The 14,649-nt window shown below is 39.6% G+C and overlaps 1 protein-coding gene across 1 annotated transcript in view; it reads left to right on the top strand.

The window, feature by feature from the left end:
- The first annotated feature begins 3,984 nt into the window (after nt 1-3,984).
- Nucleotides 3,985-14,649, top strand: part of LOC131941589 (cyclic nucleotide-gated channel cone photoreceptor subunit alpha) — a 21,061-nt gene continuing 10,396 nt past the window's right edge. The window contains exons 1-2 of the mRNA XM_059300905.1: nt 3,985-4,464; nt 10,553-11,139. Of these exons, the coding sequence (XP_059156888.1) occupies nt 10,610-11,139 (530 nt within the window). The 5' untranslated portion in view covers nt 3,985-4,464; nt 10,553-10,609. The remainder of the gene's footprint in view (nt 4,465-10,552; nt 11,140-14,649) is intronic.

Below are 14,649 nucleotides of genomic sequence, written 5' to 3' on the forward strand. Positions count from 1 at the left end.
TGTCGTTATATTGGTCACGTGTTGTGTTTGATTGAGTGAATGAAATATTACAACACGAGTGGGAACAATTTATATTCACCCAGTTTTATCAACAAATTATTGGGAACATTTGATATTCACCCGGTTTTCTCAACAAAATCATTGAGAACATTTGGTATTCACCCGGTTTTCTCAACAAAATCATTGAGAACATTTGAAATTCCGCAGTTTTTTCTACAAAATCATTGGGAACATTTGATATTCACACGTTTTTTTTTCAACAAAAGTTTTGGGAACATTTGATATTCACCCGTTTGTTTTTTTTTTTTTAAAAAGTACTGGAAACATGTACCACTGAGCCCGATAGAACTTCCGTGACTTAGAACAGAAAAATGTAATCAAAATTTTTTATTTTCTGTGAAAACAGGTAAAGGACAAGTAATTTTTTAAAAAAAATTCTTTTCTTTTAATATAGATCTATAGGGCATTGAGTTATGCCATTGGTCTAATTTATTTACAAATCTAACTTTGCCTCAAACGGTTATTTAAAGCAACTAAGACATTAACCGTGATTGTAGGGTTGTAGAAAAATGTGAATGTTGTTGAAACGTGTATCTACGCATCGCAGTCATATTTTTTTTTCGTATGCTGTTATCGTTGTTGGATATACAATTACGTATTGGGCTATGGTTAAGGCTAGGTATAGGGTTAGGGTTTGAGATAAGGTTAAGGCTAGGGATAGGGTTAGAGTTGGGATAAGGTTAAGGATAGGGATAGGGATAGGTCAAGGCGCTTGTCTGGGCTAGGGTTAGGGTTTGGGATAAGGTTAAGGCTGGGATAAATCAGGGCACGTGTTTGGGCTAGGGTTAGGGATTGGGATAAGGTTAAGGCTAGTGATAGGTCAAGACGCGAGTTTGAGATGTGGTTTAGCAATACCAAAGGAAAAAAGCAGTTTCGATATCCTGCCTTTAATTGTAGAGCAACCACTAGAACACAAAGATGTAGGGCCTACTCAACTCGAAATAGATCTATATAGAGAAGTTAAAAACCGTTCGCCTGTTTGTTAAAAGCCTACTACTTAACTCTAAAGGTTATAGCTAAAGTAATATAATTATTGATCTTCGGGGTATAATTATATACAGAAAATTAGAGAACATATTGAATGTTTATAGATCTGTATACTTATATGCAATAAGATAAAAAGATATTGTATGATTATTGATCTTCAGAGTATAATTTTGTGCAGAAAGCTAGAGTAAATATATTATGGTGTAGAATTATACATGAAGTTAGAAAAAATATTGTATATTGATCTATGTAGATATATGCATGATGTTAGAGAAAATATTGTATGGTTATAGATCTTTAAGGTAGAGTTATATATATATGAAGTTACAAAAATATTGTATGACTTTAGATCTATGCAGGAACTTAGAGAACAGCTTGTAGGTATTTGAATGCAAAAATATAATGTGCAAGTTGTTAAAGAAAATTATTTATTACTATACAGCTATAACCTTGAAATAATGAAACTTGAACCAAGGGGGCAACACCAATAATAAGTTTTATTTTCATAAACTTCCACAATTTTTTGTTGTCAAATCGCGCGTACAGAAGGAGGTACATACGTCAGTATCGATATTTACAGGTCAGATTCAGTCCATTTGATTTTTGTGTGGTTGTTATCGATTATCTCTTACGATCTCAGATACCCAGTATCGATACTCGGCAGGGCGGTATCAAGTTCACTTGTCGTTTTGTGGCTGCTATCGATTATCTCTTACGATAGTAGATGTATAGTTAGTAACACCTGCGACACCTGGGTCACCCCCCACTTCCCCCACCACCCCGCCCCACATTTTGTATTTTTGTGTGGAGTTACCGCACAGACCACCTGGAGGGTAATTAGCTGTTAGCGGATGTTACGTCATTGATCAGCGTTTAGTAGGCAGGGAGGAGGGTTTTGTAGAATGGCGTCACTGATGGGGCGGGGAGGGGGGGGGGAAGGGTGACACATGATGAATAACAATAAGTCATCGTTTTTTTAATTATTTTTACAATCTTTTATTTAACTCGCTCCCTCGTCCAGTCTCTGTAGTCTGTCTGTCGTCATAGATCGAAACGCTCGAGCGAAATTTCGGGCACTTCTAACTGACAGATTCGTTTCAAAGTTGGCACGTGGGTCAAGACATAAAGACAATACAATACGATATTAATTTCGACTTAATTGGGTGCCTAATTAATTTTGTATGAATTAATTAAAATGGTGTCCAAAATAGTAGGCAGTATTATCCGACTATTCCGCACTATTATACGCGCGTTATCATGTTCATTAGGTACGCAGTAGTTTTTAGTCATGCAACTCTATTGTAAATGAAAATAATTTAAAGTTACTAGTTAAAGAAACGTTAACATGTGTAAGCTATTTTTGCCTAAATTCAAATATTAAGCAAACATGAAAGTTATTGGGTGAGGGGTTTTAAGCAATTTTTTTTTTCAAAAAAGCGAAAATTCATACCATTATCCACGAAAAACATTAGCTAGTCGCCCGTTCGGCATGAAAGCTATTTTTAGGAAGAAAGATTATTGGCCAGATGGCTGCCAAATGATATGCAAATATGCAAGCTATTCTCAGCTTCGAATTATTCCAAGCGTCACATATTTCGCTGGTCGGGTCTCAGGTTAAGGCTGGGATTCGAACTCTGATCGCCAACGTGAGTTAATATCAACATCTGCATCTAACCACATAACTGCCGAATATCCTTAGTGAGTTAGCATCAACATCTTCATCTAACCACACACCAACATCTTCATCTAACAACACATCAGCATCTCCAACTAACCACACAACAACATCATGATCTAACCACACATCAGCATCCTAATCTAACCACACATTAGCATCTCCATCTAACCACACATCAGCATCCTAATCTAATCACACACCAACATCTCCATCTAAAAACACATCAACATCATCATCTAACCACACACCAACATCATCATCTAACCCCACACCAACATCTTTATCTAACCCCACACCAACATCTTTATCTAACCACACACCAACATCTCCATCTAACCACACCAACATCCTCACCTAACCACACCAACATCATCATCTAACCACACATTAGCATCCTCATTTAACCACAGAACTGCCGCTTATTCTTAGTTCTGTGACCAAGAACACAGTTTTATTGAAATGATTGCAAAAATGAAGTACTATCATCCCAAGATTCTGATACATTAAGCCTCAAGTTATCGTTTCTTTTAGACTTTTCTCGGATCGGAATTATGTTCCCCTACTTTCTCGTACATTCTTATATTGCAGTAGTAAGTATTGGGGAAGTCATTCAGTGCAATCGGGCTATAGAACTCGGAACGTAGAGGTTCGAATAGTTTTTCTATTCACTCTTTAAAATATCTTTCATTCTAATTTTTTTTTTATTTAAAATGTTCAATCAAATTTTTTTTAAAACGTCAGTTGTTCGACTTGTAACTAAACTGTCCAAAATATTTTTAAAAATGATTTTTTCAAAATGAATACTACTAACTTTTATTACACCAGAAACTGTCAAGCACTTGTACAGCTTAAGGAAATTCCGACTTTTTATTTTTCCTCAACTTTTCTAAAACTGAAAAAAAAAAAACTAAACTCCGTGACACAAGATCTGGAAGCTTTTCACTTTCCTCTGGATTGTGCCCACATTGCCTCATATTCAAATCTTTACATTAAAATAAAAAAAATAGATTTACAAAAGCCAAGACGTTTTTTATGTCACTGGCATTTCCTTGTTGAAATCCAATTTCATCATCTTAACTGTATCATCTGGCCCGCGTCCCATAATCCTCTTTCTATTTCCTCACAAAAAATAACTCTACAAAACATTCACCACCGGTTCGAGATTTTAGCTTACCTTTTCCTTAACAACTCTGGAATATTTTTTTTTAATTTATAATAAAATTTTAATACATTTTTTTTTTGTTACATCAACAGGAATACTTGTTTATTTCCAGACTTTTCCAGAGAATTCCAGTAAACTTGTTACTGGCGGTTACAGAGAGACGGCCTGGTTATTGAATCACAGTAGGGGTGTCTGGGTAAGCCACGAGGGGTGGGAGTGAAAGAAGATTGGACAACCGAGGGTGCTGCTCTTGTAAGGTGATGATCTGAAGGCGGATGTTTGGGCCTTGATATCTACAGTGGCTGGGGACCATTCGAAAAAGGGCGTGGTTCATCTGGAAAAGGCGTGGCTATTCAGGAAAAAGGCGTGATTTATTTGAAAAAGGCGTGGCCTTTCTGGAGAAGGCGTGGTTTATCGCGGAAAGGCGTGGCCATCTAGAAAAAGGCGTGGTCATTCTGGAAAAGACTTTTATTTCTGAACAGTGGCTGTCTTACTCAAGACGTGGAACTCTAAAAAAAGGCGTTGCTACTTTTGAAAAAGGCGTGGTCCTTTTGGAAATAGCGGTTTATCGATGAAAGTAAGAATTAATTTTTAAATCTTTTCCTAATTAGTTAGCCTTAGGAATTGTTTTTTTTAATGAGCCACTAATCCTGTTATAATCCCTCCCCTCTGTCTTTTATGAAAACTTTATTTTTGTGTGTATCGTATGATTTATAGATCTATATATATATTTATAAAAACAAGTTTTATTATAAAAAAAAGAAAACCATCTTCTTTCATTAATAAACTGAAACAAAACAAAATTCAAGGTCGTATCCGTATTCAAATTTAAAGCGTTTGTGTGTAAATAAAGAGGGTTGTTTTACCCAAATAGGTGATTGTAGGTCAGTGCAGCTGTCAGCTTCAATTGTGTTCTTAATCTTGGTGGCTTGGTTGAGGTTAGGGGAGGGGAGTGGAGTCCGCCCCGGGGGGGGGGGGGGGTACATGTTTGTTTAAACCTAAACATCTAAGTGTGTCGAATTTTAGACTGGCTCTCTCATAAATATGTATTCGGTTAGTCTTCCTGGGTATAAAATAGTTTGTTCTATTACCAACAACTACGAGTTCCGGGTAAATTTAATCCGACTACTACATTCACCTTATTTACAATTCGTGCTGAGTTCAGTTTTGAACACTTTTCGCTCTGTCAATTTGTGTTTTGTCTAACACCCGACTACTCAGTGTAGCTAAATAAGATTAGATTCATCTAAATATTATTTAACAAGTTTATTATTATTTTTAAAAAATACATTAGCATAAATATTAGATAAAACTTTTGCTGAAGATCGTGGACAATTGGTGTCCGAATTGTCGCCCCTTCAAATGGTGTGAGGAACTGATCTACATCTGCGATGAAAGAACTTAAATTTTCATCCGCGAGATATTGTAAAAAAAAATAATTTTGTTCGTATGGGAAAAATAATTTTGTTTAGTAAAGCTCCTACAATCCTCTCCCACCCACACCCGCACCACATCCACACCCACACACCTCCTTTAATACCGACGTGTATCCAACTAGCGTTTTTTTTTTTGGTCGATTGGCGTGTAACAATGGGATAACTGCCACTTATTAGAATAGACACGCTACCTGTTGGGATAGACGTCTACCTTTTGGGATAGACGTCCATCTGCTGGGATAGACGTCTACCTGTTGGGATAGACGTGCCATCTGTTGGGATAGATCTACGTACCATCTGTTGGGATAGACGAACCGCCTGTTGGGATAGACGTACCATCTGTTGGGATAGATCTACGTACCATCTTTTGGGATAGACGTACCACCTGTTGGGATAGATCTACGCACCATCTGTTGGGATAGACGTACCACCTGTTCGGATAGACTTAACAATCGCTAATGACTAACACAAATATCCGTCGCGTGTTTTCCGCTAGACTGACTTTGACATCATTGATTAATCCAGACACACAGGAAACAATGGGAAGCAACCCCTTCTTGTTATTTAACACCGGTTGTCCCCTACTGGATGGTACTACAGTGCTCACAAATTACGTACATCACAAGCTTTTATGTATATTCCAGTACCCTATGAAGTACACTACAATATTATAAAAGCCCTTTTAATAATCGTAATAGTTCTATGAAACAGTGCACACGCTTCGAGTTTGTTGATAAAGTGCATATCTCGCGTGATGTCAGTGAATACTTGTAGTTGAGGTGTGTCTAGGTATTGGTGAATTTGTTTGGACACTTTGTCTTGGGCACATTTTTCTACGCAATAAACAAATTCGCGATGGGTGGTCGAAATAATATCATTAAAATACTTAAACTCTTCTCAAAAATATTACATTGTAGAAACATAATGTTAGCGAAAGGCTGCAATAGTTACATTGATACACTTCATTTATAAAAATGATGTTTAAATTGAATATCCAAAATATACTACATAAATAACATAATATAAATATACAATGCCCAAATCAAACTTCACCAACACCTTTATAATGACAGAATAGTACGACCATGACAAAGTGTATTAGTCAAATTTAAAGGTGATCAGCATTGCATCGATTCTGATCCATTTACTGCCCTCTTTCTTGTTTCATGGTGCTGCTGTGCCATAATTCTGCGACTTTTCAGGAGATTTTTGTCGGTAGAACTCTGGTACCTGAAGGTCCTTGCAGCATTACACATTTGACCTTTTACACCTTTTATTTACACTCAGGTCTCACGATCACTTTGTAATTATATAACAATTAGACTTGACCTGCCGTATGTTCGGCTGAATTTACCTTTTTATCTGAGAGTGACGTTGTGATTGATTGAAAAAAAAACTCGTGACATAGTGGCCTCTTGCATGCTGTCCTGTTTTCTTGCATGCTGTCCTGTTTTCTTGCATGCTGTCCTGTTTGTCCAGTCCAACATATCGCAGCATGTCTGGTGATATTGCCCGGGAATTCAGACAAGCGATGCCCGTTACTTAATTAATATATTGATTTTTTTTAACTTAATACATAAATCAGCTGAGGTGTAATTATTTGTTGTTGATATTTCCGAAGAAAAAACAAACGCTACATTTTTTATCTGTTTAATTTTGGTGGTAAATTAACAAAACTCAAAACATTTTGATCAGTTTTTAGACGAACCCAAAGCGGACATAAGCATCAGCACTAAACACAAATACTAAACACAAACACTAAACACAACCACTAAACACAACCACTAAACACAAACACTAAACACAAACACTAAACACAAACACTAAACACAAACACAAACACTAAACACTAAACACAAACACTAAACACTAAACACTAAACACTAAACACTAAACACTAAACACAAACACCAAACACAAACACCAAACACAAACACCAAACACAAACACTAAACACAACACTAAACACAAACACTAAACACAAACACTAAACACAAACACTAAACACAAACACTAAACACAAACACTAAACACTAAACACAAACACTAAACACTGACGACAAACGCTAAACACGGACAAATATTTCAGACTTAAACACGAAATCACATGATCTGACGTAGAATTGATCTCATGCGGTCAAAATGTCATCCGAATTTCACGACCGGTCCGAAAAGCATGTGACGTCATCAGCCAGCTTGACCTTTAAAAGAAAGACTAGTGTTGTCAGAGGCTAGGGGCCAGACTGCAAATAGGAGTCTCTTGATTCTTGGGGTACCACGTATTAACCCTTTCTTTACTGTCTCTTGATTCTTGTGGTACCACGTATTAACCCTTTCTTTACTGTCTCTTGATTCTTGTGGTACCACGTATTAACCCTTTCTTTACCGTCTCTTGATTCTTGTGGTACCACGTATTTTTAACCCTTTCTTTGCCGTCTCTTGATTCTTCTGGTACCACGTATTAACCCTTTCTTTGCCGTCTCTTGATTCTTCTGGTACCACGTATTAACCCTTTCTTTGCCGTCTCTTTAATCTTGTGTTACCACGTATTAACTCTTTCTTCACTGTGTCTTGATTCTTGTGGTACCACGTATTAACCTTTTCTTCACTGTCTTGATTCTTGTGGTACCACGTATTAACCCTTTCTTTACTGTCTCTTGATTCTTGTGGTACCACGTATTTTTAACCCTTTCTTTGCCGTCTCTTGATTCTTCTGGTACCACGTATTAACCCTTTCTTTGCCGTCTCTTGATTCTTCTGGTACCACGTATTAACCCTTTCTTTGCCGTCTCTTTAATCTTGTGTTACCACGTATTAACTCTTTCTTCACTGTGTCTTGATTCTTGTGGTACCACGTATTAACCTTTCCTTCACTGTCTTGATTCTTGTGGTACCACGTATTAACCCTTTCTTTTACTGTGTCTTGATTCTTGTGGTACCACGCATTAACCCTTTCTTTGCCGTCTCTAGATTCTTGTGGTACCACGTATTAACCCTTTTCTTCACTGTGTCTTGATTCTTGTGGTACCACGTATTAACCCTTTCTTCACTGTGTCTTGGTTCTTGTGGTACCACGTATTAACCCTTTCTTCACTGTCTTGATTCTTGTGGTACCACGTATTTTTAACCCTTTTCTTCACTGTGTCTGGATTCTTGTGGTACCACGTATTAACCCTTTCTTCACTGTATCTTGATAATTGTGGTACCACGCATTAACCCTTTCTTCACAGTCTTGATTCTTGTGGTACCACGTATTAACCCTTTCTTCTCCGTGTCTTGATTTTTGTTGTAGCATCTATTAACCCTTCCTTCATAGTGTTTTGAATCTTGTATTAAACGTAGTAAAATATTTATATAATATCATTAATAGCCTAGACTTACCGTTACTTAATGTGATTTTTTAGAATAATTAACTTTTTCATAATTTTTTGCTTTTTAATGTACTTTTGGTATTTTAAAATCTTGAAGCAGGGCCTAGAAACAAATAGCCACCATGCGTTTTTATCAATGTGATTCGTGTTCACAACTGTTAATGCAGGTCAAAAAATTTTTAATCTCTCCCTGGCTAACGAATTTTAAGCGAGACCGAAACTTACAAGCCCTATAATATTTAAAAACAGATATTCTTGCATTGTCACCAGATGCGATTGTATCTGAAATCGTTGCTTTAGAAGTGGGTCAAAATTAAGCTACAAGCTTTGCTACATCCTACCAGTGTTTCTTCCAGACTTTTTTCTCCGGGGTCACTTGAAATTTCCGGAGGAAGGGGGGGGGGGAATGTTAAAAGTATATATTCTCTATGTAAACTCCATTTCGTTCAAGGGGAGAGGGGGGGGGGAAGAGTAGACTTTCTTCGCCCCCCCCCCACCCCCCCCCCCCCCCCCCCCCCCCACCGAAGAGATGCATGGAAGAAACTCTGCATCCTACACAAAAACTACTTTAGTGTGAACTAAATAAAAGCTTATAATAATGAAAGCAAATAAAAACACAATAAAACTGAAGGAGACTCGAAACGTACATTTATTTTTAGAACCGCGTTGCGTAAAGTTGGAGACACATTTCCCAAGCATTACCGTCACTAGCCCGTCGCCTATTTGATTAATGGCGATACAACATGGAAGGCCGTGAGTCGGGCAGAAATGACCGCTTGACCTTTGGGTCCAGGCTGATAAGCCGTGAGTGGCGGTTTTAAAACGGTGCTTGAATATTTGATGGGTGAGTGGTTCATTGCACGTGCATCAGATCAGACTCGATGTCCATCGGTATCCCCCCCCCCTACTACTCCCCCCCCCCTCCCATTGTCATTCAGTGTGAAGTGATTTGGTGCTAGACGCAATTAGCGCCCTTGGTTACACGATGAAAGAATTTTTTCCTCTAAAACTAGAATGGTGTGTAGAAGGCTAGCAGAGTAGGTTGGAGAGATAGCAAAGCTTCCCGAAATAACAAACCAATTTTTTTCCTTCACCACTGATTTTGAACTCAAAACGTTTTAGTTTTTTTTTTTATATATATATAATAATGAAATGGGGGACGCCGTGGTCTAATGGTAGAGCTTTCGACTACTAACCAGAAAGTTTCAAGTTCGGATATCGAGCTCGAGTCTATGCATAAAGTTTATTTAGTGAGTATAAGCATGTGATATAATCGATTGATTCAGGATCAGCTTTAAGAAGTGATAAACAAAACATAATTTTACGTCGAATGTCAATTCCGACGGAAGGAAACAGTATTTGAAATCAGAATGGTCAGTTGATTTCTTAAGTGATTCAGTGATAGAACTTCACGTAAGCATTAAATGAATCGTGTTCATTATGAATAAACTTTGCTTTTGGTTTGGTTCGTTTTTCTTGGTTTTTTAGTAAAAAAATAGTATAAACACTTTAAAATAGTGCCGATAGATTTGAACTCTTTGCCAGTGATTTATATTCCTAATCCATTGGTCTTATAGTGACCCCATCTTCTGGGAACAAAACTAATTACCGCCGAAGAAACCGCGTGTCGATAGTCTCTAAGCTATGACGATAATCGCATTGATCTGCTCTCCAGTATTGAAAAAAAAATATCCATTAACTTTAAGGATTGCCGAGTAATTAATGGGAGGTTATAAAATAATTGATTTAATTTTTTTTTACTTCACAGATTGTGCCCCAGTGACCTTGAAATTGACCTATATGACGGTTCAAGGCCGAGGCTATAAAATAATTTTAATTTTTTTTTTTTACTTCACAGATTGTGCCCCACTGACCTTGAAATTGACCTATATGGCGGTTCAAGGCCGAGGCCATTATGTCAGGCGTGCTAACCAGACGGAAACCAGGCGAGGGCGGGGTGTCTGTCCGGTACACGCCCTGCGCTAAGTCCGAGCTCCAGGCGGATGGGGCAGACAGCGACCAGGAGCAGATAGCCATCGTCGAGGAGGAGCCCAGGGAGGGGGAGGAAGAGGAGGAGTTCGCGGGGAGCAGCAGCAGTGGGGGCGGGGGCAGCGGGGGTGGAGGGGGCGTTTTTCACCTGCCGAAGCGAACAGAGTTCACCTGCGCCCGGGTGTCGGAGGGCGGCGGGGGGAGTCGGGGTGATGCGGAGGTGAGAACACACAACAACGAACATTATAACGATATCGAGATCGATGACGACGACGGGGGCGGGGTGCCCGACGGCCCGGGGAGGGGCTCGTTGACCGGGACGCTGAGCCAGCTGAAGCGGTCGCAGGTGTCGGTGCAGACGGTGGTGGCGGCCAACGGTCCCAGGAACTCGCCGCCTGGTACCATCTTCACGGCGCAGTCGACGTCAACGGACCGGGTCAAACTGATTGGAGAAAGGTGAGTGGTATGTACAGGTGTGTGTGTGGGGGGGGGGGGGTATGTATAGGTGTGTGTGGGGAGGGGGAGTGGTATGTACAGCTTTGTGCGGTGGTGGGGGGAAGTGGTTTGTACAGGTGTGTATGTGTGGGGGGGTAGTGAGTAATGGTATGTACAGGTGTGGTGGGGGGTATGCAGGTGAGGGTCGGGTGAGTGATATGTACAGGTCTTTGTGGGGGGGGAGTATACAGGTGAGGGTGGGGGTGATAGGTATGTACAACTGTGTGTGGGGGGGAGTGGTATGTACAGGTGTGCGGGGGAGTGTTGAGTGGAATATGCCAGTGGGTGGTGTTTGGGGGGGGGGGGCGTGATTGGAACGTATAGGTGGGGGGAGTGAGTGGAATATACAGGTGAATGATGGGGGAGGTAAGTGGAATATACAGGTGTGTGGGGGGGGGGAGGGGGGTGAGTTGAAAAAAATACAGGTGTGTGGTGGGGGTGAGTGAAATACGCAGTTGTGTGTGGGATGAGTTGAGTATACAGAGGATGGAGGTGAGTGTGATATATAGGTATATGGTGGATGGGTGGACATTGACGTAAATATGAACTCCACATTAATATAAGTATGGCGTGTATATTAATACAAATATGACATCTATTGATCTAATTCTGACCTACATGCTCATCAAACCGTCCCGCCCTCACCTCTCCCCCCCCCCCATGAAACAAAATGAAGTCTGGCACCAACTCTTCACCTGCCCACCATAATTACCAGTGTCATTGGTCCCAGGTTCCGCTACATGACCTCAGCCTCGTATTGATTTCTCACCGCCATGCTGTTGAACACGACGCGTGTGAGGTGTCCTCACCCCCCTCCCCCACCCCCACCTCATGGCTTGAGTGGAGTCCCCCCACACCCACCCCGTATGTGTTGGTATCCCTCCACAGTATGAGTGCACTGAAAGGTCACGGAGTGATCTCTCGTATAAAACAGCACCTTTTGACATGTACGGTCCGACATTTGATGCGCAGTCTCTGTATGTGTTGACTCTTCGTTAAGACAATAACGCTTTAGAGTTTTTCTATTACAAGTTGTGTATAGATTACACGTGAACATTCTGGATATGGGGCATAAAAGTGAGTACCTATAAGTTTATATAATTTGGACCATGTCGATAATGTCGAAATAGAGAATTCTGGAATTGCACAATATCCGATGCGTCCGAGATTGTTTAGCATAACTGAATTATTTTAAAAAAATAATTTTGTAATCTATTTTAAAAATCGAAATTTTAATAATTTGAGAAGTTATTTCGTGTAGTTTTGTTTCGATTTCGATTTTTTTTTTTTTTAAATAATCGGAATATTGATTTTGTCACGATGGTTATTTCGAAATTCCAGAATTACAATACGCGTTGATCACCTTTAGATTTAATAATAGCTTACGCCCCCTTAAAATAGTTTGTTAAGGTGTATATGTTTAGAAGCGAATCAACTTTTTACCGAATTTAGAATTTTGAATGTCGTAAACAACAGGTACCAACCATCCATCCGAACACTTCGCTACCAACCGACGTGTCACATCTACCCCACTCCCCATCCTGTCATCTCAGGCCTTCATTATGTACAACGGCCTCGCGGTAACCCGGATGTTTCAATCACGTGATCTAAATGACTATTTGTGAACTTGATGTCCGGGAGAGCTGGGCTTAATGCTGTAATGGTGGGGGCTATCGGTTGCCGGTTACAGCACGATCGCTTTAGTCGGGCGGGGCTTTTAATGCTTGCTGAAAGTGATACATCGTTTGATGATTGTGTTTCTGGGATATGTCGCTACCTCATCGAAAACACGGCAGTAATTTACTAGGTATCAATTATATATATGTATATATATATATATATATATATATATATATATATATATATATATATATATATATATATATATATATATATATATATATATATATATATATATATATATATAAACAATTAAGTAAATGTGAAAATAAAATAGTGACTCATATTTAGATATAAAAATAAAATATGCATACATTCGATACAAGATGTAGGCTTAAAGTATAGATGTCTGAAAAGTAGGTGTTGTGCATTAGGAGGCATTTTGCACTTTTCTAGTTCAGTTAGTGTTTGTACCGTGGATTACTAGAGTTATTGTTCTTACCAAGGGCAATGTATGGATTATCTCTCCGTAAACGGAAGTAAACACTGTAAGTATTGTGTTGGTTGAAATAATTTGAGATTTATCGAGTAAGCTACTTGCAATATTTGCTAAGTGTAACAGAACAGCTTTAATTGTCTGCATTTAGTTTCGCACCCAAATTCATGTGTTGTTACAAATATTTTTTTCAAAACCTTTTATCCCCTTCTCAACACAATCATTTAATAAAAAAACTAAATTTATAATCTACCAGCACAGCTTTGATTTTTGTGTAGCATTTCGTCATCAAGCCTTCAGTACTGAAGCTAAAAATAAAATAAATCATTCCCTATTTAGGAGATAGTTTTGTAATTTTACCATGGTGCATGTAGATATATAGATGCTGGAAAAGATGTACCTTCTTAAGTTTACGTTCAATGCGGTCTTAATAGTGTATGCTATCTTAACATTGTATGCTAGCTTAAAAGTGTATGCCTTCTTAACAAAATCCCGGCTGTAGGTTAGTAGAACCTTGTTAAAATATCATGAACTAGGCATGGCGCCACAAATCTATCGAGGGTGGGGATGAGGGAGGGGGGGGGGGGGGGGGGGTTGTCCCACATATATCGAGGGTGGGCGAGGGGGGTTGTCCCACATATATCGAGGGTGGGGGAGGGGGGTGGCCCAATTATATCGAGGGTGGGGGAGGGGGGGTTGTCCCACATATATCGAGGGTGGTGGAGGGGGGGGGGTGTCCACATATATCGCGGGTGAGGGAGGGGGTTTGTTCCACATATATCGAGGTGGGGTGTTCTAGATATTGTGTCGTTGCGATTTGTTGTCAAGGAATGTGACGATAAAAAAAAAACACTATTCTATTGACCATAGTATTTTTTTAATTATAACGAGGGGGTCGAAGAAAGGAAAGGGGGGGGGGGGGTGAAGAAGGGAGATGGCATTTTTTGACGTCCCTGGAGGGACGCAAACGGCGTAACATCATTTCCGGTCAACTTGCTGTAAGCGAAACTTCTCTCGGTCAAAACGACGTGTGAATGTGCGGAACTTCACCAACAAAGAACACGCGAACCTCTGGGGGTGACCTAGCAAATTACACGTGTAAAAATCAATGCGCCATTGACTAACAGCGCGTTTAAAATCAGTTTCCCGTTGTCTAAATACGCGTGTCAAATCAATACGCCATTGACTAACTACATCTATTAAATCAATCCGCCGCGGACTAATTTCACCCCGCGTTGACACTAAACCTACGTGACAAGATGGGGAAAAAAAAGCTTGTCAACGCAAGTCTTTTTGGCGCATGCGTGGTGTCCTTACAGTCGTGTGGGGTGGGGATGTTGGAGGGTTTAGTCGGG

This window comes from Physella acuta, unplaced genomic scaffold (assembly GCF_028476545.2).
Source record: "Physella acuta isolate Inbredline_101_S28 unplaced genomic scaffold, ASM2847654v3 ptg000366l, whole genome shotgun sequence".
Classification (NCBI taxonomy): domain Eukaryota; kingdom Metazoa; phylum Mollusca; class Gastropoda; family Physidae; genus Physella; species Physella acuta.